Source organism: Thamnophis sirtalis, unplaced genomic scaffold (genome assembly GCF_051295495.1).
Source record: "Thamnophis sirtalis isolate CommonGarterSnake01/CBP01778 unplaced genomic scaffold, rThaSir2_p1.2 scaffold_4, whole genome shotgun sequence".
Lineage (NCBI taxonomy): Eukaryota > Metazoa > Chordata > Lepidosauria > Squamata > Natricidae > Thamnophis > Thamnophis sirtalis.
Genome location: NW_028261384.1, coordinates 95407396 through 95434210, shown reverse-complemented (window position 1 = coordinate 95434210; position 26815 = coordinate 95407396). Strand labels below are relative to the sequence as shown.

At 37.8% G+C, this 26815-nt stretch overlaps 1 protein-coding gene across 1 annotated transcript in view; it reads right to left on the bottom strand.

Moving 5' to 3' along the window:
• Positions 1–26815, bottom strand: part of RAPGEFL1 (Rap guanine nucleotide exchange factor like 1) — a 71043-nt gene that overhangs the window by 19475 nt on the left and 24753 nt on the right. Inside the window, exons 2-11 of the mRNA XM_014074096.2 lie at positions 16628–16706; positions 15090–15243; positions 14769–14866; positions 13874–13986; positions 12098–12265; positions 10660–10757; positions 10292–10414; positions 9046–9224; positions 7464–7554; positions 409–459 (exon numbers count right to left, since the gene is read on the bottom strand). Coding sequence (XP_013929571.2) covers positions 409–459; positions 7464–7554; positions 9046–9224; positions 10292–10414; positions 10660–10757; positions 12098–12265; positions 13874–13986; positions 14769–14866; positions 15090–15243; positions 16628–16706 — 1154 coding nt within the window. The remainder of the gene's footprint in view (positions 1–408; positions 460–7463; positions 7555–9045; positions 9225–10291; positions 10415–10659; positions 10758–12097; positions 12266–13873; positions 13987–14768; positions 14867–15089; positions 15244–16627; positions 16707–26815) is intronic.

Genomic DNA, 26815 nt, shown 5'->3' with positions numbered 1-26815 from the left:
GGGATTTAAAATTATGAATTTAGTGGTCCCTGACGTCCGAAAGGTTGGTAACCCATGACCTAGGAGACTACCTAGGACACTGTTTATTAACCACTGTATTATGAAAAGAAACAAATGAATGACTTCTAGAAAACATTGGAAGATACGGTTTTCAGCATCTAAACTGAGCTTATCGGTGGGAAAAGCTTTATCTTAATTGCTGGAAGTGAAATAGCCTAAAATCTAGATTTTTTTTTTCTAGTTTTGATTTAGGAGAAAAGAGAAAAAAGAATTCAAGGCTTATAATAAAGTGGGATTAAAATAAAATATTTGAACTGGATGCTCTTGTTGCTTGCATTGCACACTTTTAGTTCCTTTTAGTCGCCAGTTTTTACCAGTTCTCTTATAAAGGAAATATGAATGATTTACCGTGAGATTTTCAAATTTACGAAACAAGTTTTTAAATTTGCCTGGAAGCTTCTGGAAGAAAAACAAACAGAAGATAATCAGAGATATAAACAGTTCTAAATGGACAAGATGTTTTAAAAACAATCCGTTCAGAGCAGAGTTTGTCCTGTTCAGTCTGTCTTCAGTGATGGATGTGGCTAATCTATCCAGACAAAAGGCTGCTAAGCACTTGGAAAACTTGCAGATGTTGACTGAAAGTAAATTGAGCAAGCTACAATTTAAAGAGGAGGAAGGCGTGTCTCCCAACATTTTCCCTTCCAACTGCTTTGCCAAAAAATAAAGATTTCTCCATGAGTAGGTAATAAGTGTCAGAAGTGCCCCAGTATGGAAGCTATGTATAGCGTCTGAGAAGCAGCTGATATTTTGGAGGAAAACAAATGACCACATTGAAGCTTACATCAATCCCTGGTTTAATGGAATTCATTGTAAAATGAAGAGTGAAGCACAAACTCGTCTTCTCCTAATTTTTAGGCATTAAGTAGATAACCCTTTGAGACTTCAGATAAGGGAAAGTAGTTAAACAGCAAACCTGTTTAAAAATTTGAACTGAGAATTTATGCTGTTTTCTAATGTTTTCTTAGATCTCCTTTTTCAACGGAAGTTAGATTGCATCTTACAACTAGAACCACCTAACATGCCCAGGTGTCTAGCAAGGACCATAAGAGAACTGGAGGAACCATCTTACCCTGAAGGGACTAGTTTACCCACCCATGGTGGCAGAGGGGGCATACTGCGGGTCCTGCAAGTCAAGGAATTTTGGTTGGCAGGGTCCAGAAGAAGAGCCTTTTCTGCTGCAGTTCCTACTCTTTGGAATATCATACCCTCTGAGTTGAGACCAACTCCCATCCTTCTGACCTTCCACAAGAGCCTTAAGACAAGATTCTGCCAGATGGCTTGGGGCTCAAATGGGCTTCACACCTGAGATGGTTGATTAATTAAGAGCTAATACCGCCTCTTCTCCCCCACCCCTGCATCTGATTCCTTCCTTCTCCATCTTGTGACAATACTTTTATTTTGTTTATATTGTCGTTTTATTGGGTTGGAATATTTACAAGCTGCTTAGTCGCTTCAAAATGAGATGGCTGGAAAATAAATTTAATAATAAGATAATAAGAGAACAAGTAGATCTCTTCAGGTGCAGCAAACAGGTTCAGGTTCAGTCAGTACTTTCTACTGTAGCATGGACATAGAATTTGCAAAACTGCATTTAGGACTGTATTTGTCTAACTAGCGTGTTAAATCCCAAACTGTGGTAATTTAAGCCCACATACGTTACAAAATGGCTCCCAGCCTCCTTCAATACATAAGGAGTGATAAGAATATACCCTTCCATCCAGTTTTGAATGAATTTGACTGTTAAAGATACGCATGCTGCATAATGACCACACAGGATACAGGAACTGGTTCTTGAATCTGAGCTAGATCCATTAAATCCATTAATAAAAAAACTTTTCAGCACTTACATTCTATGATTCTATATATGTATGTATATATTTCTGTACATAAAAGGTGAGCTCATATGCCCGCATGTTACTCATCTGGTTTTGTTTTATACATGATTAGGATTTAGATTTGATTTCCTCCTAAAATGTCAGAATTATACGCTATATTCATAAGGTATATTTTAGGATTTACACAGGCTAACTTAGAAAGAAGAACAGGGATTCTCTGATAAATATTTCATCAAAACTATTGTGCATTTTATGTATTATGTGAATTAGCTATTATGAGTTGTAAACTCATTAGGCAAATCATAATTTAATACAACATGGAATCAGATATAGCCCAAAGATTAAGATACTAAGATTTGTATAAATTGTATAAACTCAACACTAACTCAGAACTGAAAACTATAAAAGTAAATCTTAAATAAGGAAACATTCACCATTAATGCTGAAATCCTACTTGCTAAAACCCTGTTGTATAAGCTTCATGAGGAAAAGTCCCCAAATAAGAAAACTACTACTGAATTTTCTGGATCATAGATGCTTTTTGTCTGCATCTCTGCTTGATGCCAACACAGTTTGATGCCAAAAATTATTTGAAATTATAGGAGGAGCCCAGCTATTAAAAACTATGTGTACCCTCAATTCCTGATAAACAGGAAAAGTGACTCTTGCAAAACAGCCAAAAGGAACATTGTGAATATAATGAACAACTTAGTGTCTCTATGTTTCTGTGTCAACTTAGGAGTTTGGGAAAGATGAATTCAACACTCACTATATCGCAACTGTGAATCTTTCAACATTTAGTGACTTACAGTAGATACTTAAGGAGTCTCAGTTTTCCACTCTATTGCTGTAATAAGGTTTTTTTTACCTGATTTTCAGAAAGTGTAAGAAAAATAATGAATTCTGGACTAGAGTCTTTTGATATCCTTACAGCCCTTCTTTTTTGCAATTACCTGTAGCCACAGGGGAAGTAGCATTAAAACAGTGATTCCATGCAGCACTTAATATAAAAACACTTAATGCAGCAAGTTCTTTCTTAAAGTCAGCATTGTTCCACCATATTTACTTGGAAACAAGTATTATCCTCAGAAGAGACATCCAATTTTTATTAAAAGCTTTCTTTGCAGCTTTAGCTACTTTTGCTGTTTCCTGCTGAATCTCTTTTCCTCATTTTTTATTACTATGAAGTGGGGTTTAGCTTTTATTCTTTATTTTCTTTCAAGCTTTACCAAGCGAAAAAAGGAAAATTAAGAAGCATTTATCAGGTCTGCCAAGTAACACACTTTCAGCTGTAAGCAGACAGCCTACAATGAAATAAAAACACATTTTAGATGCTAACAATAATGCTTTGCATGTAAATAGACTGTTGACAGAAACAGATTAAATATGAGCACGTTAAAGATGTTAATGCTTTCTAGAAGTGCAGAAACTATGTACAACAAATAAATATTTAAAAAGTACAATATAATAATTCCTAATAAACCTAAAAATATCTGAGTAAACAAAAATATTTTCACTTGTGCCAACTATTTGTACATCAAGCTTTCTTTTGCTAAATGGTTTCTCAAGCAAGGCACATCTACATTTTGTCCTTTTTTAAAGTAAGAAAGAATAAATTACCATAAATCATGTTGAAAATAAAGACAGCCTGAAAATGTAGAAAAAAATTAATGCAATGATTTATCACCACCACTGTCTGGCTCCCAAGTTTAAAAAAAGGTGCAAAGGATAGCAATTTCATAATTAGGTATAGCAACCATCTTTTCTAACACTGCTGACTAATAGTTTACTGATTCCTCATTATTGTGATCACTAAAGCAAGAATGAAGGTGAATATACTTGTCCCAAAATAATCCTGCAGGATCCAATTTGGGTCGGTCATTGGGACCAGAGATTTTGTCATCCAAGGTTTCGGACTCATGCTGTAGCCCAAATCAGGGAACTTTTCTTTATCTGGGCACTAGCATGAGTCCGAAAGCTCAGAAGACAAAACTTCTGGTCTCGGCAACTGACCCAGATTGGATCCTGCAGTAAAGCAAAACAAACATATAATCAAAGTCCTTTACTACTGCTCCTCAAGATGGAATTAACACCCTTTTACTTAGTGTCTACCAAAATCTAACTATGCTAAGGAAGGAATACAGAAAACTCTTTAAACCAGTATTTTTCAAACTTGGCAAGATGTATGGACTTCAAAATTTCCCATGCTGGCAGGAGAATTCTGTGAGATGAATGGCACAAACAGGATTATTTTGGAAGAAAGAGTCAGTGGAAACTGTAGAAACAAAATTACTCTAATCAATTTTAGATGCACCTAGTGGGACATCAAATGTCCAATTGGGAATTGAGACAAGAATGCCTTACATTAAGGCCTGGAAGATGATGATAGTTTAATGGCTGAAAATTCAATCCTTCCTAGTGCGCTTGACCCATCCAGTTCTGATTAGATAACTGCTCCTCTCCCTGGAAACAGTTGATAGTACACAAGCTTCCCTTATATGGGCTTTTCAGATTTTTCTTAATCTCATTAGGCTATGATCAAGCCAAGTAATTGGTTACCAACAGAATAAGAGACATGAAATTTCAGCTGGATGTTAATAAGATGGTAATAAGATACCTCTCCACATCAGAAATTGGATTAGATGAAATAAATGGGCTACCTGAAAGACCAAACTTTTCCTAAGAGCAGCATAGCATTTTTTAGAGATAGATTTAATATTCTACCCTCATCAATCCTGCAAGGAAGATATAATAAAACACCCATAGCAGAATGAACGTGTACATGTGATAATAAGAAAGTTAAAAACATCTCACATATCTTACTATACTACAAGTTTTACAGCGATATTAGCCATATATCCTCCCTCTATTGGAAAGATTTCTAGGGAGGCACATAATTTTTATATGAACCACCTTATCCAAGATGCCAGCCATTACACGTACAGTGGCCAAATTTTGTACTGCTGCAAAGATAAGGCAAAACCGGTTAAAGAAATAAAGAGTTTTATTTTTTCAACTTCTTGTTATTTGTTAATTTTTTTTGAAGACATATATCTTAGTGTCGTCACATATTTTTAGAAGACATATATTGTAATAGGGATGTTCAGAGTATCATATTTGATGTACTTTATCATTGCCAATATATAATTTAATCCAGATTGTATTTATCCTTTATTCCTCCTTTCATTATTTTGTGTTGTTGGTTAATGACTGGGAAGGAAACAAACCTTATCTTAATCTTTCAAATCAGTTTTATAAAAGGGGGTTAGAATCTGGGTCACATGGCCAGGAAGGAGGAGGAGTATAGAATGGAGCAGTCACGAACATTCCAAAAAGCAGTTTGGCAGAGTCTCACAGGCTAAAAGTTGACTCAGCTTTCCATCTTTCCAAGGTTGGTAAAATGAGGACCCAGATTGTTGGGGGCAATATGCTGATTCTGTAAACTGCTCAGAGAGGGCTGTAAAGTACTGTGAAGCAGTATATAAGTACTATTGCTATTGCTAGACCATTGAAATGCTTTGAAGGAGTTTTTTAGGATATTTTTTCTCCTGTAATGCTACATCAGGCTATTTGTGAACTCAGTCTTTCTTTTGTGGGGTATTTTTCCCACCTGAATTTGGACTCTTATGTTCAGTTTTGGAAAACTTACCTTCTTGATAAATAGTTTTGATTCTTTTTACGTAATTTCTGCCTAGCATTCCATTGAGTTGGAAATAAAAAGATAAAATTCATACTTCACAGAGATGGAAAGAAAGCAGTAGAAGCAACTAGTTACCTTGCTTCTTTCTGTGGTACCAGCTACCTTGGTTTATCAAATGGTTTAAAAATGCATACCTCAAAATATTAGTTGTGAGATATATAGTATAGGTAAACAAATCGTATATACTGATTGATTGACTGACTGATTGATTTGTATGCTGTAACACACACCCTCTGGGATATTTCTAGCCTAAATTAATATAGATATGTAGGTAGATCTTGGAAAGGAAAGAATAGAATCAGCTGGAAGAGACCTTAGAGGTCTTCTAGTTTAACCCCCTGCTCAAGCAGGAGACCTATATCATTTCAGATAAGTGACTGTCTAGTCTCTTCTTAAAAACCTCAGGTGATGTAGTGCCCACGATTTCTGAAGGCAAGCTGTTCCACTAGTTAATTGTCCTCACTGTTGGGAAGTTTCTCTTTAATTCCAGGTTGCTTCTCTCTTTGATTAGTTTCCAACCATAGTTTCTTGTCCTGCTCTCTGGTGCTTTGGAAAATAATTTGAATCCCTCTTCTTTGTGGCAGCCCCTCAAATACTGACATATTGCTATCATGTCACTCCTAATTATTCTTTTTTTAAGACTAGTCAAACCCAAATCCTGCAGCCGTTCTTCATATGTTTTAGTCTCCAGGCCTCTGATCATCTTTGCTCTTCTCTGAACTTTTTCCAAAATCTCAACATCTTTTTTGTAGTATGGTAACCAAAATTGGTTGCAGTATACCAGGTGTTGTCTGTGTTTGTATCTTGGTTTGCAACCTTGTCCTTACAGCTTTGTTCAGAAGCAAGTACATTGGGATAGACTTCCTTGTAGTTTCTTAGAAACTCCATGAAACTTCTTTCTGAGTTCAAAAATTATCTAAGTAAGGGATGAAGAACTGCTTCTTTGATACTCCTAGATCTCCCTAATCAGAAAAAACTTGTTCCCTGATTCTTAGGAGTAATCGTTATATTTTTATTTTGCTTTTCATGTATTAGCGCCAGATAAGCTGGATTTCATATCAAGTCCAAAAGAACTTGGTTTGATTCTGGCTTGCTATGTTGTGCAGATTCAACTCCTGCAGTCTGCCCTAAATCATAAACTATAGTTTTAAAAATGAGAACTATGGTTGCAGTAAATCATAACAAGAAGTGAACTACTGCTCATCTTTCAAAAGACCTTTCAGTGAGCTGAAGTCTTATTCAAAGATTTTGAATTTTCAAAAAATTATACCAGCATCATGAAATCTGCTATTTTTAATTATTGACTCTGATCCTGCTTCCAAGTAACTGGAACTACTTAATTTCTCTTTACCGTGATGAGTAAAAAAAAAAGCATAATAGATTTCACACCATGAAATGGACCTTGGACAGTGCCGGAATGAGGAAAATTTCATTGTAACCTGTATAATTACAGTTCCCAATGAGATGAAGGCAATTTCCTAGGACATAGCATAAAATGAGTGTTCCTAAAAATCTTTGTGACATGATTAGAGGCAATTAAGCAAAGATCCCATAGAATGAACCAATTGAAACGAAGGAAGTACTTCAGATTTGCCCAATTTAAATGCATCTATTGCAGTCATAATGAATTATGGATAATCTGGATCTAATGTCCAGTAGTTTTTAATTGTTTTTAAGATGATGGTATAACGAGAATTTTTCAGGATGCCTTTAAAATGTTAAAACATTATATTGCACATTCTTGACGATTTGAAATATAAAAGTTTAACTGCAAATCTTGGTGAAAAAATAGTATGTATGAGAGAAAAAGAGATAACTGAGATTAAAAATACACAAAAATCCATTTCTCTTCATCATCATCTTACCTCCCAGGTGAGGCATAAACGACTGACAGGTGCATTGTTCAGTCCTATAACCACAGCATAGAATGTTAACATGTCCTGATGCTGTTTACATCTATGGGCAGAAAATAAAAAGATAGCTAAGAACCAAACCAGAAAAATATTAAAACTGAGCAGTTTCAACTGATTGTACCATCCCTGCTCTTAATTTAATTTAGTCTGATATCAATCAGTAAAATAGGAGAAGCCATCTTGGCTGCTATCATAGCCCTCTTACTACTTATATGCATAAGACATAATGCTCCTTAAATCTATGTTACCTTAATTGCAGTCAAATTTTCTACCCTGTTTCACTCTCGAGTGCCATTAGAGTAAGAGGGGGAGGAGGAGATGAAGTGAGAGAAAAAGGTGCAAATAAATGTCTCCACCTTGTCTTCTCACACTTCTGAGCCAAGGTAGGCTGCCGAGGCTCAAAGAGAAGCAGGGGATGGAAAGGGAAATCAGAAGGGAGGTGACTTTATCATCAGCAAAATCTGAACTACCGAATTCATATATATCTGCCTCCACGGTAGTCAAAATGCAGCTAAAGGGATGTAAAACCCAACCTATTCAAATGATTAGCAGGATGCTAAAAGTAAGTGCTAAAATGCTAAAAGGTAAATGATAAGAGGAAAGACAACACTGTCTTCCATGAAATCCATAAGATATAAACATCATTTGTAACCAAACCATAGCCTTTGCAAATCCAGGAATTTAGAGCACATCTCTAACCTGAAAAATATCCCCAAGGCCATAATTTGTCACCCAGTGTATTTCATGGCTGTGCTCAACCTCCTCCTCCAGGCCCCAGGCCTTTCTACTGCAACATCCCCTTATCTAGTAAACAATCTGGGAAGGAAGCTTGAGCAAAGGCTCAACTGTCATTGGATATTAAAGCCAACCAGGATGGTGAAACAAGTTTGACTTTCCTAGCCGTTAACCTTAAAGGAACCAACAGAAGTGGACTGACCATACAGGGAAGAAGCAGAGAGGAACATAATGATTGAACAGGACAAGAAAGGAGAAAAAAATGAAAACTAAGATTTCACAGTATATTCTGCAAACCTTTCAGAATTCCAATATTCTTATTTTACCGATTTCAAGACATTGTAATATATTCATTAAAGAACTGGAAGTTGGCCAAAAGAGAATATGAACTGCCTGTAACTACAGAGGAAGATGATTGCCTGTAACCTTGTGAGGACTTAGTTCACCCTCTCTTTGGGACTGCTTGAAATTCAAAGAAGTTGAATATTTTCAATTATCCTCCTTTTGAATTTTAAACCATTTCCCTTAACGCAGCATGTTCTTCTAACCAGAGCGTCCGCATGTGTGTTTGTGTGTCAAAAAAGTCCAGATGGCAGCCACAACTGTGCAATTAAACTCTGCTGTTGTTTACTTGCATCACCCATGCAACCCATATAAAAAGGGCTTGGGGCTTTGAGCATTTGGGAAACATTAACCATCTCATGTCAAGTAACAGAAGGAGAACCATCATCATCAGGGACATTATGCCTGTATTAAGTGTAATCCCATTGTGAACAAAGGGCCAAAATTTGGCACTCACACGGCAGCAATCTTGATGAATTTCTTGAGCAAGTGAGCCCGCTTTCCTAGAGAGTCACAGAGTAATACTTCAGTGGCCACCCAGTGCTGAACCTCACTGCAGCGCTGCAGCAGCAATTCCAGATTGGCAGTCTCCCGTCGGCCACGTTCCCCATGGAACACATAATCCACAAATTCTAGCTATAAAGAAATTGAAAAGGAAAGAGAGTAACCAATGGGGCTTCTGAGACCCAGATTGAAGGCTTCACCCTGGTGCTAAGCATCTCATTTACATGAACTCCTTTCATTGATCAGTCTATGTCACATATAACAAGGAGAAAGGGGGCAGAAACTAAACTGGAGATAAGATAAGGCTAAGTAAAGCCACGTTGTCATATTGGATCAGTTCAAGCCACAAAATGGTAAAAGCCAAATGACTGAATATTCTTTGACACTTGCTGTCCTCGCCTTACAACTGATTGCTTAGTGAACATTCAGAATTACAGAATTCCCAGGAGTACTTATGACCTAGTTCTAAAGTTCAAATCCACAGACACATGACAACATTTTGGGTTCTCAGCAACCAGGCCACATTTATCACCACTTGCACCATCCCATGATCACTTGACTGCATTTTACAACGTTTTTGCTGAAAACTGGTATTTACTTCCAGATTTCGGCAGAACTAGCCCAAAGCAAACAATCGGTTAAATTAATGACCGTGGCATTTGCTTAATGACCACATTTGTTTAACCACCACTGGGGGAGGGAAGTGATAAAATCAGGTCAGTCACTCTTGTGCTGTTATTATTGTAATGAAGACAAATTTGTTAGCATTTCAGTGATGACTGCCTGATGATGTATGATGTTTTAAGTCTCTAGTAAAAAAAAAAAAATGTGTCAGAGAGCAAGCTCCTAACCTCATCTTTTCCCAAACATTCAGTTATGAAAACATCCTGCTATTTTGAGGTGCAAAATATCAGCCAAGCTTTCCCATTTCTGAAAATTCATTAAAAAAATAATAATCTAAGAATGGCAGAAAGTACAGTTCTCCTTGCAAAGTTTGAATAGGCCTATTGAGAAGCTCCCTCTACCCAAAGTAGTCTAGCATTTCAAGGGAACACTCAGTACAGTATAGAATTACACAGAAGTAGGAATCTGAGGCATCTCTGGATGTATATTTAGGTCTCCCCGGAATTCAGTGTCCAAACATATCTGGAAGAGCTCAAATTAGGAAGGTTATGTTTGGTTTGGTTTGGTTTGCTCACCTCATGGACACACCAGAAGAGTTCCCAGTGGAAAGCTGTCAGGTGATTTGCTACATCCTCAGCTTCCATTCGGTGGATCTCTGTGTCACCTGGTGACACTTGGATTTCTTCTGGGAGAGGGACCTGCAGAAAAGGTCAAACTGATGGGTATGTCACCAGTAGAAGATCTGGGTATGTATGCGTGTAAATGTGTATTTTTTATAAGCATACATAAGGGGAATGTAGGGAGAAATATTTACATATGTTGGAAAGCTGGAGAGTAAAAATGAACTGCAACCATGAACACAGCAACTGCAACCACAAAGAGTCATAACGTGAAAGCCATACTGGCATGACAAAGAGAGCAACATCCAAGGAAATCCACTTACCAAGGATGGAAAAGTATCCTTAGTACAGGCAAAAAGATGGCTGTTTATTCCCAAGGTAGTGAAAACACACTCTTCATTAGGCTGTAGCACAGTTTTATCTGAGATTAAGGATGAAAGTGATTGAACATTACTGAATTATCTGGATTGGCATATAAATACCCTCCATAACATTTTTATTTTTAAAACAATAAGGTGGTTGTAGGTTCATGTCCTCATGAAGTCTATAAATCCTCCTTTCAATGAACACACATTTTATGCTTCAATATGTAGCTGGCCCACTTTTTTTGACATCTGGCACCAGTGGAGTTTCTCACAGTGCAATCACATCTGGAATGCCTAAGGTAAGAACCCCTCCCCCCCAAAAAACCATTTGTCCTATCTTGTCTATCGGAACACCCTGGAGAGTTACAACTGGCTTGGCTTGGGGCACCATTTATAAGTATTATTTCATTATTTCATTTTTGGCTTTAGACTTAAGTGTTGAGACTTTCCCAGTCTTTAAAACCAAACTTTAGGCAGAAGGACTTTCATTCATTAAGTCTTCCACAAAGCAGACAAAGGAACAACATACAACTTAACTATCTTCTATTTCACTTTGTTATTATGTATATATGTTGACAGCAGCAAGATATACACAAAAATGGAAGGACACTTCAATTCCTATTATGGACAAATGGTTGCAGAAGTTGATGGAGCTGGCTGAAATGGCAAAACTGACTACTTTGATTAAAGAAAAGAACATAAGTACTTTTGTTTCAACATGGAGACCACTTCTGAACTTCATGCTTGAAGTGGAAAAGAATGAAATTTTGATTTAGGGTTTCACCGAGTAGATTGATAGATCTTTACTGAAATGGCTTGTTCATATGAAAAAGCAAAAAGTTGTGATTTGATGTTAGTGCCTTATTTTACTGCAACAGAGAGAGTTGGAAGTCAATGCTTTTTCTTTTTTTTTCTTATCCTTCTTCATTTCTCTTCCCCCTTTTCCTCCCCTCTGCTTTTCTATTTACTTTACAATATTTTATAACTCAATAAAATGTTTAACTGGAAAAAAGAACTATCCTCTATTTCAACTTATGTTATTGAATAATTAATTAATTATTCATTAATTCACTACTCTGTTTCACTTTTGCTGTACATGTACATTTCCCTGCATACTATGTGACCCTAGGCACTAAGTAAGTCTACTACCTTCTTCTTAGGCCTCATTCTGGTGCAACAAACAAGAAAACCTGAATGTGCTTCATTTTGACCAGGAGCAAAATGAACTTGCTATTGAGACAATGAAAAAGATGGCAGTAAGATGTAATAGTAACTATAACCTGTTGTCCTTTTCCCCTCTTTGACCTTTTATTTTCTGAAAGTTTTGAGTTTCAAGACTGGAAGGATAACCCAAACCACAGAGGTGTCACTATCATTCTTCCTGAGGGACAGATACCTCCTGATGATGCAACAGCCACCAGAATGAGAGCTTCCTCCCGTGTAGGCTGTTCATCAGAATATTGAAGTTTCTCGGTCACTGACGTGAGGATGTCCTGCACAGAGGCTGAGAGGCGGCTGCGGATGGTGACATAGGAATGGTCTGGCATATAGACTCGGCAGAAGACTAGAAAAAAAGGGGAGACAACCAAACTGCTGAAATCTGGAATAGCAAGGGACTTCAGTGATGGCTTGAATCCTATCAGTGTCTCTGAGACTCTGGCCACAGTTAGATGTGATCAAGCCAACATGTTGCATTTGGAAAAGCCTGTAATGTTGGTCCTCCAATATGGAAACAGCAGGAACAGTCAACACTGGTGGAATTCTGTTGCTTCTAGACAGATTAAGGAGTTTCCTAGTTTCATCACTCATCTGGAAAACTATATGTAGGACAATGACAAGGATGCTGCTTAATTCCCTCTCTTTCCCCCTTAAATACAGACCTTGAGACATCACTCATGGCATCTCAAGTTAGACTTCTATCATTTGATTTGTGTGACACTTTGAAATTTCAACTCGTAGAAAAGCCCAATTTATTAATCCCTGGAACAGGGATTAATCAACATCAGTGTCCCTGTTTGTTCCTGCCCCATTACTGTCTTATAAACCTAACTTGATGCTGCTGAATGATTACTGAGATATTTTTAATTTTTAAAATCTTTTGAACACGCCGACTTAATTTTTAGTTTAGCTCATTCCTATGTTATCATGCCAAATTCTTAGAATGTAGTATGAAGAAAAACTTGTTTCTGCTTCATTTGGCACACCTTTTTTCGGCAAAGACAGAAGAACTGGAGCCAGTGAAAAGGGGCATTATTGCAGTGTTTTCCAAACTTGGCAACTGAGGTGTGTCAGCTTCAACCCTGAGAATTCCTCAACCAGCAAGATTGACAAACTGTACCTTAAACTAACTTATTATTTGCTTCTCCTTTATCTATATCTATATCTCTTTCTGCTTATTGTTTTTTTTTTCTTTAGATAGGTGACATGATTAGAAGTTAGAGAGAAAAGAAAGGAAAAGTCTTTTAATAAAGAGTGACATGATTAAAAGTTAAAATAAGTGATAGAAATATGAGAAGGGGAATATTAGTGTATACATTTTCATATAATAAGATGGAAGTAATAATAAGAGAAAATATGGAACAATTGAACAATGATAGACTGCAACCTAATATAAATGTGTATTATTACTAGAAATACATAAGTTGACTGAATGTAACAATTATAATTAACTTTAATAGCTTTATTTGTATTAGAATGTATGACACCCAGGTGCCACACTGTCCACACACTGATTTGATACATTTATAAAAAATAATAAAAAATATTTTAAAAAACCCTAACTTGACTGCTTTTACTTTTCCCCTACTTTCTCTAATCTCTTATTTTCTGAACTTTGAAAAGGCTGCAATAGAGAAGGCAGAAAAGAAAGCAGATGTCATTGTGACATTTTTCTTGGGAGACAACAGTCCTAATTGGAAACGCACAAATCCCGCCATAACAATAATTTTGAGAGAATGCCAAACCACATTCTAAACATTCCAAGTGGATATTTTGGTCTGGAAAAGTTGAATGGCAAATCTTGTCTAATTTATTCAAGAGATTGTATGCATTTGCAAATTTTTGCCAATGGTAGGATGAAATTGTATCGCTTTCCTTATTCAGTTCCTATAAACAAAACTTTAATTTTATTATCTCTTCCACCCCACTGCCAAGGATAATCTTTATTACTTACTTTCATCAGATCCACGGAAAGCAACTCGGGTTTGAAGACATGAATCTATGCGGCGAAAATGTCTGAATAAAGGCTTGACCTGCTTACTGGGTGGTTGGGTTTCTTCAGTCACTCTGTAGCCAGATGGCAAGATTTAGAAGCCAGAAGAGACAGTAACTACATCCTCCAAAATAGCCATGACTGACCCAGTTCACTAAACTACAAAGCATCCAGTCACATTTTAAGTTAGTGTGTTATGCAAATTTGGCCAATGCGACAAACATCTATGTCCCATTTCCCAATAGGTCTAACAGCAGCTTCAAGATCTGAATCTATGATTTTTGAAATTAAATCATGCAATCTGAGAAATAATTGATTCCCAGTTAGAAATAGCAATGTTTAATCTCCTTCCTGGGAGTAAGATGCTCCTGAAGTATGTAACTACAGGAGAGCTTTAAAAATGACAACCACCCATAATAGTAGGTAGTCTGTGAAGCTCCTACACTAGAGGTGTTACATGTAAATACCCAGCAGAACCCTCATCATTCAAGCCATTCTATTTTGGACCAGTTGGTTTCCAAGTGATTTTCATGGGCAATCTCATCTAATGTGCATAGCAATAGTCTAGACAAGGTACAAAGGTAATAAGAGCTTTTAGATCGAGATAAGATTGTAACTAGCATACAAGATATAACTCTGCAAAGGACTCCCTAGACGCAGCTTCCACCTGATCCCCAGCTTAGAATCCAGGAAGACTCCTATATTATGAATCACTTTAACCCAGGATAGTTTAACCGCCTTCAGAATAAAAAATGATATGAAAAAGGCTTCTACGACCACCGTTACTCTGATTTATCTGGATTCAGTCCAAATGGGAACCAAAACTTTCCCATCCATGTTGCCATATTTAACTTACTTGAGTTCCACTGTGTCCACAAGTTGATGTAACTTCAGGATTTCATCTTCCAGTTTGTGGTAGAGGGATGTATCTTTCATGATCAGCAAATACAGATCCTGAAAGTGAAGAGAAAGTTGCTTGGGCCAAATAACTTCAAAGTGCCTAAACAAAGTAATAGCAACTACTGCCCAACGGCATCTAGCTAACCATGAAACTTGCCTCCTTAGACATATGAAATAACGTTTAGAAAAACAACGATTGTGATCTTTTAATCCAGCCATATCCATTTCTTAATTAGTTCGTTCTCATGAAAGCAGGGCAAAAAAAGCTCTATAATACCTTGATGACTTTGCCAGCCTTCTCTTCTTCTTGCAGAATCCCCTTGAATGTTTCAAGAAAGTGCAGTAAAATGATCAAAACTGCTCGTTTCCGGTGCACAGCCTCGTCTTCTTTCCAGCATGGCGGGGATGGGATTGCTGACGCCATCATGAAGGTAGGAAAGGCAGGTTAAGGTAAACCCATAGCATGAAGTTTCAGGAAAGAACAAATAAATAGAATGGAGAAAGTATTCCAAATGAAGATCTGGGAATGAAGTGGAATTAATCTGAATCCTGATGGTAATGAGAAAAACCAAAGGAATTTTGCACAACTAACCTGTTGATCTTAATTCCAAATAATCACAAAACTGTAAAGACATACAAAAAATTTAAAGTTCTGAACATTTTGAATTTAAAACTCCCAATTTTGGTTTAAAATGTTCCAAGTTTATCAGAATTGTGTTGTGAGCTTTCCATGCCCAGAAATGTCTCTGATCAATGGGAATGGTGTGAGTGGAATAGTTTCGGAATACTTCTGGAAAGGCTTGAATATTTATTTCAAACACTGAAGATAACAAATACGAAAGATGTTACCCGCTTGGTAATGAAATGTCTGCAGGTAAACAACCGAGCTCAGAGAGCACCTCGTTTCAACCTAGAGCTACAAATATTGTCTTCTAAAGGTTAAAGTGACAGTCCCTCACCAGTTTCCTAAGAAGAATAGAGTGAAAGCTATATCTAAATACAAGCACAATTGAATTGTTTATGATGATAGCAATCTCTGAAGGATAAATTGCAGAGAGGGCTAAAAGGATATGTGCAGGCCAGATTTTACAAATCATGCAGAATTAAAAGAACAGGTGGCACATCATCATTGTATCAGAATTTTCTTGTCCTCCTTAAGCAACAGCCAATTTTTAAAAAAGGACAGTAATACTGTATGATATAATTTTTTAGTGATTCTCTAGGAGAATAAACTTTTAAAAGGTCAATTGTCCCTTATAAAGAATTATTCCCATTTTTAAAGGCCATTTAAAAAAAAAATTCAATAAGCTTCCTAGAGATCAACTGCCTTTTAAAAATGCTAATCACTCTTTTATGTAACTCATTTAGCATCATTTCTTTGGCAGCTTCTAGCTAATTTTGCCAAGGTCAAGGGATACAAAAATCATACAGCTATGGGCCACATTTAATGACTCCAAAACTTTCACTGGGTGCTGCTCACATATTTTCAATTCATAATGACTAGAAATATGCTTTTAAAATGAAAATTGTAGCTGAAATTCTCAGGAAATTAACCACTTATGCAACAACACCCTGTACAACAGGGTGTCAAACTTGGTTCATCACTGCATCTTCAGAGCATTCGCTAAACCGGGCAGGGGCGGGGCCAGCACGTGAGGCATCCGACCCTTGGGCCACGAGTTTGACACTCCTGCTGTAGAATAACAAAATACAAGAAGATCCAAGAATATGAAAACATGAAAAGTGAAATGGATTTTTTTCCCACAACTCTTCTCCTACTAAAGGGATTTTTCCAAAAGTTTGCAGGAAGGATATTGTTGGTACAGCTGATGTAGGAACTGCTCCGTGGGCAAAAACAGTGAGTGGGTAAGGACAATATCATCTAGGAGGATATCTAAGAAAAGACAAGAAATGGGGAGAAAAAGAAATTATAATGCAGCCCAGCTCAGAATAAAAGGCTCTACCAATGGTAAGGAACTTGGACTATGGTTAATCTTTTATTAATATTATATTGCACATTACTTATATAACATTCATTTAGCAATGTATCTTTTGAAATTATATCTTTGATATAAATAAATTAATTAAAAATTAAAAAATTCCCCAGTTAGCATGGCTATTGCTGAGAGTTGCAGATCATAATCCAATCAGGGGTGTCCACCCTTTCCAACTTTAAGACTTTCGGACTTCAACTCCCAGAAATCCAACATTGGCGTTGGGGCTGAGAGTTGAAGTCCAGAAATCTTAAAGTTGCCAATGTTGAACACCTAATCTAGAAGGGTCTGGGTTGGGAGTTACTACCTCATGTCATCATAATTAGGGCATATTCTAGTGGTTTGTATTATTATTATTATTATTTAAAAGAAGTGTCTCTGAACATGTATAGAAAATAGTTGTACAATTTTATTGGATAAAAACCTTTAATTTAACAGAGAGAGAGACAGACAGACAGGCAGGCAGACAGAGGCAGAGACAGACTTTGGTGTAATGATTAAAGCAATAGGCTAGAAAACCAGGAAATCATGAGTTCTAATCCTGTCTTAGACACAAAGCTGGCTAATCTTGGGTCACTCACCTCCTCTCAGGTCTAGGAAGGAGGCAATGGTCCAGGAAGCAGTCAATATGACTTGAGGGCACAAAAAGAAGAAGAAACCCTAGCTTCCACTTATTCCCCATGAAAAATAAAAGGTCATAGGTCAAAAGTACAGATGAAACCCCAAATTCAACTCTAATTCTCTCAAATATTCTTTGGCGCTTATTCTCCTTGCTCACCAAGGCTGCTCTTTCACTTCATTAGTATTTAATGAATGAAGAATAATGGCCCACTTTACCTTTCTTAGAAAAATAGACAAAAACAGAATTCAGATCAAAGCTTAGCACATTGGGAAGATATATTACACTGCATCTGTTAAATGAGGGGGAAGTGTGACCCCAGTGTATCAGAACCAAAGCAGCCTCCCTCTATCTTCTTGCAAGACCAAATTCCATTAAGGAAAAAGTTCCTGTCACATATATGTGCTAGTTGTTCCTAACTCTAGCGGGTGGTGCTCATCTTCGTTTCAAAGCTGAAGAGCCAGCACTATCCAAAGACTAAACACTGAAGGCGCATGGAACACTGTTACCTTCCCACCAAAGTGGTCCCTATTTTTCTACTTGCATTTTTACATGCTTTTGAACTACCTAGGTTGGCAAAAGCTGGAACAAGTTACAGGAGCTCACGCGGCACTAGGGATTCGAACCACTGAACTACCGACCTTCTGATCGACAAGCTCAGTGTCTTAGCCACTGAGTCACAGCATCCCTTCAATTCCATTACAGGAATAGAAATCTCATCCATCAGAAAAGCATCAAGATAGAGAAGAGGGATGGCAAAGACATTTCTTGGCCCAGGAGAAGCAGTTATCAAGCAAGGAAGATGCCTTTGAACTTGAGCACCATGTCTTAGGAATCCTCCTGGACCTACCATCACCTTTGGGGAGGCTTCCTGACACTTCCTGAAGCATTTAATGTAAATAGGATTTTTGAGCTTCCAAGTGTTTAACCTTTGTAAACCAACATATTAATCACCTTTATCACCTCTCAGCTGTGTTTCCTCTGCTTTTTACTTTGTTTTGTTAATAATTTTATGCAGGATTAATTTTGGTTTTTTAAATTATGTTTATTCTATTGTGGACCATCCCAGGGGTATATATGCTGAGGCATGGACACTAAATAAATATAGCAATAAATAAAAGTAATACAGCCACGGTCCTTCAATTCATATGGTCTTTGTCTAGAACCACAACCTAAATTGAGGCATTCTGGATTTTTCTAATCACTACTCTGTTTTCCCAAAAATAAGACCTCCCTGGATAATAAGCCCAATCAGGCTTTTCAGCGCATGCGCTAAAATAAGCCCTCCCCCAAAATATTGCAACACAGTAGCAGCCATGAGGGGACCATGCTCGCTGTCTCCTGTACCTCAAAAATAATAAGGCCTCCCCAAAAATAAGGCCAAGTGCTTATTTGGGGGGGGGTCAAAAGAAAATAAGACTCTGTCTTATTTTCAGGGAAACATGGTATGTTGAGGAAGGCTGTGCCGAGCCTCTACATGTGCCCTGCGCTTACCTGCATCCAAAACAGAAACTCAGTTCAAAAACATTGTTCCTTGTTGCTTGACAACATGCATACATAGCAGCTAACGTTTTTTGTGCCACTTTCTTCTGAAAATACTTCACTCCCACATCTGCTTTCGCTTTTACTGGGATCAAGGGCACAGATGCTAAACCAGAATGTGTATTATTCTGTGTTCTCCATTCGATGCATTTTTAAAAACTTGTTGGTGCCTAAATGGTGAAATAACAGTAGTACAAATAATACTTATAATGCTTCTTTGAAGTATTAAACAGCCTTGGAATGGGATGAGATGATCTGGCTTAGAAAAGTACAACGAAGGGAAGATAATGAGTTCTTTGTCGACACTAATGCATACACTCCATGAGAATGCTATTTGCATCAAACATGGTTACTAGGTCATAAGTTAACAACTATCTAGAGCACTTAGAATGTGAGCATGGGGAATCCAGTTGGGCGGGAAATGGTTAAATCCACTCTCATCTACAATTTGAAGTAGCTTTTATTTCTTTTAAGAAAAACAATCATATCAATATTTATTTTCTGTAATTTCAGCCACGTTTATTTTGCAGCCCCAATGTAGCTTAATACATTGAATTCCATCATATGCTGATTTATCTCACAGAAAACATATTACTGAGGTATTTAATTAATATATTTTATGGTATTGCCTAACATGGTGAAGCACTAAATCATACATGCGTTCACATGATATGACAAACTACCCACACACAGAGAGAGGCAATCAAGATTAAAATGAAGCAAGCTCATTATGTTTTCTAAAATGTCTTTAGCAACTCTTTCCATGTTATTCATAATTTTATAAAATTCATTCCCTTCCCCTGGCTCCTTCTCTTACTGCTCTGTTATCTGTCTAAAGCTACACAGGACTTATTTACAATTACAAAAAGGCAAGATTTTATCTTTTTTCCGCAAATAGACCAAGTTGATATCAGAAATGGTCCTGAAGCAAGTATCAAAATGAATACATTTTCGAAGATCAAAGTTCATACACCTTGAATACACCCCAGAGTTTCAACATTTATCCATGTACCTGCAACATTTCCTTACGACACCACAGCACTCCACCCAGCTCAGTCCAAAGGTACTTAACAGGCATGGGATGATAAACAAACATTTCTAAAATACGAAAAACAGTGTCTTTCCTTAAAATATATGCCAGAATGTAAGGAAGGCATGTAGCTCATATTTCTATGACCTCTCAATTTTAGATTTAGATTACATAAGATCTGCTATTACTAATTACTTCAATATTATTAATTTTAGCAACAGATACCGAAATCTTGCAATACGTTTCTCCCATATTTTTTTCTTTCCCCCAAAGAGTCAGCTTGCTCTTCTGCTCTTTTGACTTTGCCTAGACTCCTGGGTCTTTTCCCCAAACCAAATATTTTTTCATTTCATTTTCCCTTTATTTGTATGCCGCCCTTTTCCCTGGGGGGACTCAGGGAGGCTCACAGTTCAAAAAGGGGGGGGAGGACAAACAATTTTCCAACATGAAGACAATACAACATATTAAAAAGAAAACACAACAGTCACACAATTCGAGTGGGGTTAGACTCTTAACCCCAGGCCAGCCGGGACAGCCAGATCTTTAGAGTGGCACGGAAGGACTGGAGGGTGGTGAGGGTCCGAATCTCCACGGGGAGTTCGTTCCAGAGGGTCGGAGCAGCCACCGAGAAGGCTCTCCTCCGGGTAGTTGCCAGTCTACACTGGCTGGATGATGGAATTCGGAGGAGGTCTAATCTATGCGATCGTATCGGTCTAGTGGAGGTAATTGGCAGTAGGTGGTCTCTCAAGTATTTTTGATCCTTCTGCAAGACAGTAAGTTTTACCCCTCCCTCCTCCCCATCCAGGTCTTCCTCTTGCATGCAAGTAGCACTACTAATGTTACATATGGATCAGTGGTGGGATTCAGGTTTTTTTACTACCGGTTCTGTAGGTATGGCGTGGTGGGCGTGGTATGGCTTTGTGGGCGTGGCAGGGGAAGGCTACTGCAAAATCCCCTCCCTATCCCACTAACCTGCTTTCCAGCTCCGTTCTCCTGTTCAGGGCATCAAAAGAAGATCAGCTGGGAAGCGGCGGGGGGCAGGGGCAGCCTATTTTCCCATTCTCCAAATTACTCAAAATTTCCGCTACCAGTTCTCCAGAACCTGTCAGAACTGGCTGAATTCCACCTCTGATATGGATTCATACTTTGAGAATGAATTCACTTTCAGGGCTCATTTGCATTTCCTGCTTTTTGCAGCATGAAGACAGTTTAACATTTTTCAGGGATCTGTTCTGGCAGATCATCATCTGATTGGAAAGAATGTGCCACCATTAAAAAATTCAGGTTAAAATAAATAATGAAAACAAAGGCCCAAATTCCCAACTCTGGTTCTATTTACTCATTGAGGTAGAGTAAATAGAAGCTGGCTTTTCTCCTGGTTGCTGATAATGGATGGGAGAAGAAATAATGACTGATAATCTATTCATCACTGCCCTGAAACTACCCTTCATTACTATGTGGGAGAGCAGTAGTACTACCCACCTTGTGGCTAAGGTCTTAACGGTAACTATGGTGGCAGCACAGTTTTTGTAGAATTATTTTTCTTATGAATTAAGGATGGGAGGAAAGCCAATTGAACTGGTTGTATGGAAGATCCCTTAATAAATGTTCTGCATAGGAAAGCCAGTTTGGTGTAATCAATAAGGTGCCAATAGACAACGAGTTCTAGTCCTGCCTAGACATGAAAGCCACTCACTCTCTCTCCACCCAACCTAACTCACAGGGTTATTGTGATGATGAAAATAGGAAGAGGAAGGAGCAGGGGTGGGGTTCAAAGTTTTAGCAACGGGTTCTCTGCCCAGTTGCTGGGGGAGTGGCCATGGTGGGAGTGGCCTAATCGGCCTCCTGCACCATGGCAGGGGTATGTGTTTTTGTCCTCCCTGGGCTACGGAGGCTTTCTTTGACCGCCTGGGAGGGAGAAAACAACCTCCCTAGGCTCTGGTGGCTGGAAATTGGCCGGTTTCCAGCCTTTCTGAACTTCCGGTAGGCCTGTTTTTTGCCCTCCCCGTGCACCCTGCAGTTACCTGCATCCAAAACAGGTGGTGTGGGGACACCTGGGAGGGGCAGGTTGGGGTTGGTGGGGCGAGCTAGGAGTGGGATTTGGGGGTTCTCCAAACTGCACAGAATCTTAATTAGAGGTTCTCATGAACTCCTGTGAAGCCCCAGCAGCCCACCCCTGGGAAGTAGTATTAGGTATGTTTGCCACCTTGAGTTAGTCTTTCAACATTATAAAGTAATGAGGGAGGAATGAAAAAATCTAAAAGAAGTAATTAATTAATTATGCTTTGGTGACAGATGTAGCACCATTTAGAGACTGTGTAGCTAAAAGACCTAACATAGATTTGAACTGTTAATCTAAAAGCCAATATAGATCTAACATGAAATGCATCATTCATATGTATGTATGTATGTATGTATGTATGTATGTATGTATGTATGTTGCATTTGTGCTGATAAATAAATAAAGGGAGACTAGTATAGATCTATTTCAAGCTATTTAACTCTCATCAGCTAGCCATACCCTTACTGGGATTTGAACCTGTGCTGTATTACATATTAAGCAGTTGTGTTAACCACTAAGCCACAAGGTTCTCCTCCTTATCAGCTGAGCCAGGGAAATAGGTATATATTTAGTGTCACAACCCCTGGTATGCCCAAATATGGGAGGAAGCATACTGCTTCCTTTTTCTGTCTACCGGCTCGTCACAAGAGACCATCACCACAGAAAGCCATTATTTTTACTGTTGCCTTTGTTATATTTGTGTTGCATTTGTGCTGATAAATTAATTAATTATATATATATATATATATATATATATATATATATATATATATATATATATATATATATATATATATATATATATATATATATACACACACACACACACACACACACACACACACACACACACACACACACATATATATATATATATATATATATATATATATATATATATATATGTATATATATATATATATATTCGGCAGGGGAAGTGACTGCTTTATTTTAAAGCAATTCTAGAATAATTCAACTTTGATCAGAACAGCAGCAGAGGAAAATAAGCTGCACTATTCCTTTTGATGAAAGGAAAACAGCTGGGAGGAACAGGGTTTTGGTGTGGAAAACAGCTTGTCGGAAAGTGTCTGCCATTATAGGGAAAAAGTAACTGGGGAGAATAATAGGAGAGAATAATTGTGGCAAAAGAAACAGAAAAAAGATTGGGAGAATAAAATGTCTTCCCTCTACTACATCTTAATTTCAGAGTCCTTCTTAATTGCCTGCAAATAAGTAAAAGAAATTAAGAACATTGAGAAATGCACCTTGCCTCCTACATCACGTTTTGTTTGATGTTCAGCCAAGAAAGAACAAATCATTTTAGTGTACAAATAACATTAGTGCCCAAAGCTTTATAAGCATCCATCCCTTAAACTTTTCAATTAACATGAATCCAGCACTTCACTTCCAAAAGATTAGGGGTTGAAAGCAGTCTCTGTCTCTGCATCTTGCTTCCTTTCAGCACCTAGCAGATTTGGTTCTTAAAGGAGAAGAGGGAGAGAGAGGAAATTCATTTGAAAATGAAGATTCATTCATAACTAATAGATTTATGTTATGAAAAGAAGCAGCAAGATGTTATTATCTCCTCTTTAAGCAGGGAATACAATTTTTGCATGGTCAGGGGACTCACATATTTCTAGGGATGATGGTCAAAGTTGACCATCCAAAAACAACCAGATGGTCTCACAAGGGCCCCTAGGCTCTTAGGTTGCCCACTCCTCTCTTTAAAATTCTGAGAAAATACATAATAATTGAAAGATCTGAGCTGTTATACCTGTACTTCAAAAACCCATTCTGTCAGGAGGTGTCTGAAACATAGAAAACTGACGGCAGAAAAAGTCTTGGTGATTCATTGAGACTGCCTTTGAGTTTTTTTATTGTTTTTCTTTTCTCTCTATTAATTAATTATATTTATTAATTGTTATTCTTATATTACTATTATTATTACTATCATTTTTATTTCTGGAAATAGTTGTTGCTATGTATTTGGCATTTGGATTTCTGCAACCCAGATATGGTTGTTTGAGGAACATACACTACAATATCAAATCACTTAATCAGGTTTTCCCTAATAAAAATGCCTGCTCTATTAATTTTTAAGATACTATCATATATATAACCCTTTTCAACTTACAAAATTCACAAATAATTGGGTTAGAGTTCCTAAACCTCCTACAGGTAATTTTTATAGGATTTATCTGAAACTGAAATTCAATACAAGCAAAATACCCTGCTCGTTAAGCCATTATCTGGCTTTACAGAACGACAGAATAACAGAGCTGGAAGGGATCTGTGAGGTCTTCTAGTCCAACCTGCTGCCCAAGGCAGGATAACCCATTCTAGGCAAGCAATATAATACAATACAATAGTTTGACTTTGTTCTACTACTTGTGTTTGCATAATGTTGAATTGCAATATTGCATGGTCACTTGCCCCCAGGGTTCCTGTGGCTTCAACACCTTCTATCATTTCCTCTCTGTTAGTGAGAATTAAGTCTAATATGGCCGATCCCCTTGTTCCCTTCTCTACTTTTTGGGAAACAAAGTTGTCTGCTAGATTCGTTAGGAATGTGTTGGATCTTCCACTTGGTGCAGAGTTTGTTTCCCAGTTGATGTCAGGGTAGTTAAAATCCCCCATTATTATTGTGGTGTGCTTTCTACATACCTTAGTTAGCTGACTAGCAAAAAGTTCATCTACTTCCTCTGCTTGGTTGGGTGGCCTGTAGTATAGACCTATGGCAATGTCATTCCCCCCCCCAACCTTTAATATTGACCCAAATGCATTCAAGATAGTTCTCATCATTGTTGTGCTCTATTTCTGTATATATATAGTTATTTCTTATATATAGTGCAACTCCTCCTCCTCCTCTTTTATTTGGACTATTTCTTTTAAATATTTTAAATCCTTCTAGCTGTATGTTCCATTTGTGGGTTTTATCCCACCAAGTTTCTGTAATGGCAACAATATCATATCTGCCCTCATTTACTTGGATTTCTAATTCACCCTGTTTATTCTTCATACTCTGTGTATAGACATTTGAGTCCATTTTGATTGACCCTGTGTTTACTGTCTATATAACCTGTATTATGCCTGACTGCCCCTATTTTCTTGCCACTTGTATGATTCATGCACATGGTATGGCGCTCACTTTTAAATGCTTGGTTTTGCTTGACAGCAGGAGTGATAATCTTACCTGCACAAACATCTATGTTACATTCACTGATAATCCTATGAGTTTTAGATTGCTGGGGACAGAAATGTTCTGTATCAATTAATTCTCTGTCCCCGCTATTCAGTTTAAATGTTTATCCAGAAAATCTGTGAATTTAATGCCAAGTAACCCAGTCCCTTTCTTGGATAGGTGCAAACCCTCTCTTTTGTACAGTTTTTCATTGGACCAGCTGCAGGAATCATGACTAATAAAACCAAAGCCTTCCGTTTTACACCACTCCTTTAGCCACACATTAAACTCTGCTACACGCTGGCCCTTCCCTTTTTGTTCCTTATATACTGGTAAAACCTCCAAAAAGATAAGCCTACAACCTACATACTAAGATCATACCTCATGCTCTGGAAATCATTCTCACAGAAAGTACATCTTTTTGGGACAGATCATTTGTGCCAAGATGTATAATAGCATCAATGTCACAGACCTTATTTGCATTCTTGACTATCTTAAGAATACGCCTCTTGTCTCTGCTGGCAGTAGCACCTGTCAGACACCTGACCTCTTTTAAAACCTCCATATCCTTTCCTAAATTTACATCCCTTATGATTGAATCACCAACCAGAAGGTGACTTCTCTTTTTACATACCATGATCTTCTTGTGTGACTGATGTGAGATACCTGGGTCCCCATTTCACCTTTCCAAAGAAAATTCTTCATTTTGGACCACAATCCCCTGCTTATTTGAGTCATCATTATCACAACTACCTTGACCTGTCTCTTTAGTGTCCCCATTAAAGTCAGCAAGGGTGCAATATCTGTTATGCTGGGTCACAGCAAAAGCTTTGTGTTTATGGTTCACAGCTCTCACCCTGCCAGATCCCACGGTTGTCCAGACTGTTCTTCTCCTGCAGGATCTTTGCGGTAGAGGGGGCTGATAGCGTGGCATCTCCATAGGGTGGAATGGCCAAATTGGGCACCTAATTTCTGCTTGGAGAGCACAGATTAGATATTCTAGATAGGTAATCTGCCTATGTAGACTAGTAATTTGTTTACAAAGGGGACAGTATCCAAATTTGAAAAGAGTACTGCGAAAGACAAGTGCAAAATAGCTTTTACATTGAACTAAGTCAGTTATTTTGAAATAAAATAAAATCACAATCTCAAGCGCACTAATCCAGAATGTATTATTGCTATTTTGGTTTATAGATATATGATTTGTGCGCTGTTAGGCGCGCGAGCTACTACCTAGTCCTCTTTGTCTCTCTGACTCCCCCCCTTGTAGCCAGCAGCTCCAATCACAAGCTGACCAATCTTTTCTTAAATATCTCCCATGAATAAGGGGGGGGGGGAGGAAAGTTCTGAACACAGAGATATACTCAGTGCATATCCTCCCAGCAATACTTATAGGACACCTGTTAAACTCTGAGTGGAACCTGCTCCCTATTAAGAAACAAAACACAGGGATTTGTCCCCATTCTGTCTTCCTCTCCCCTACACTATTATAGCACACTGTAGAAGTGTGTGAACTCCCTGCCTTCTTGCCAAATTTACTGCAGCTTTTTCAGCAAGAAAATCCTATTGGATTCA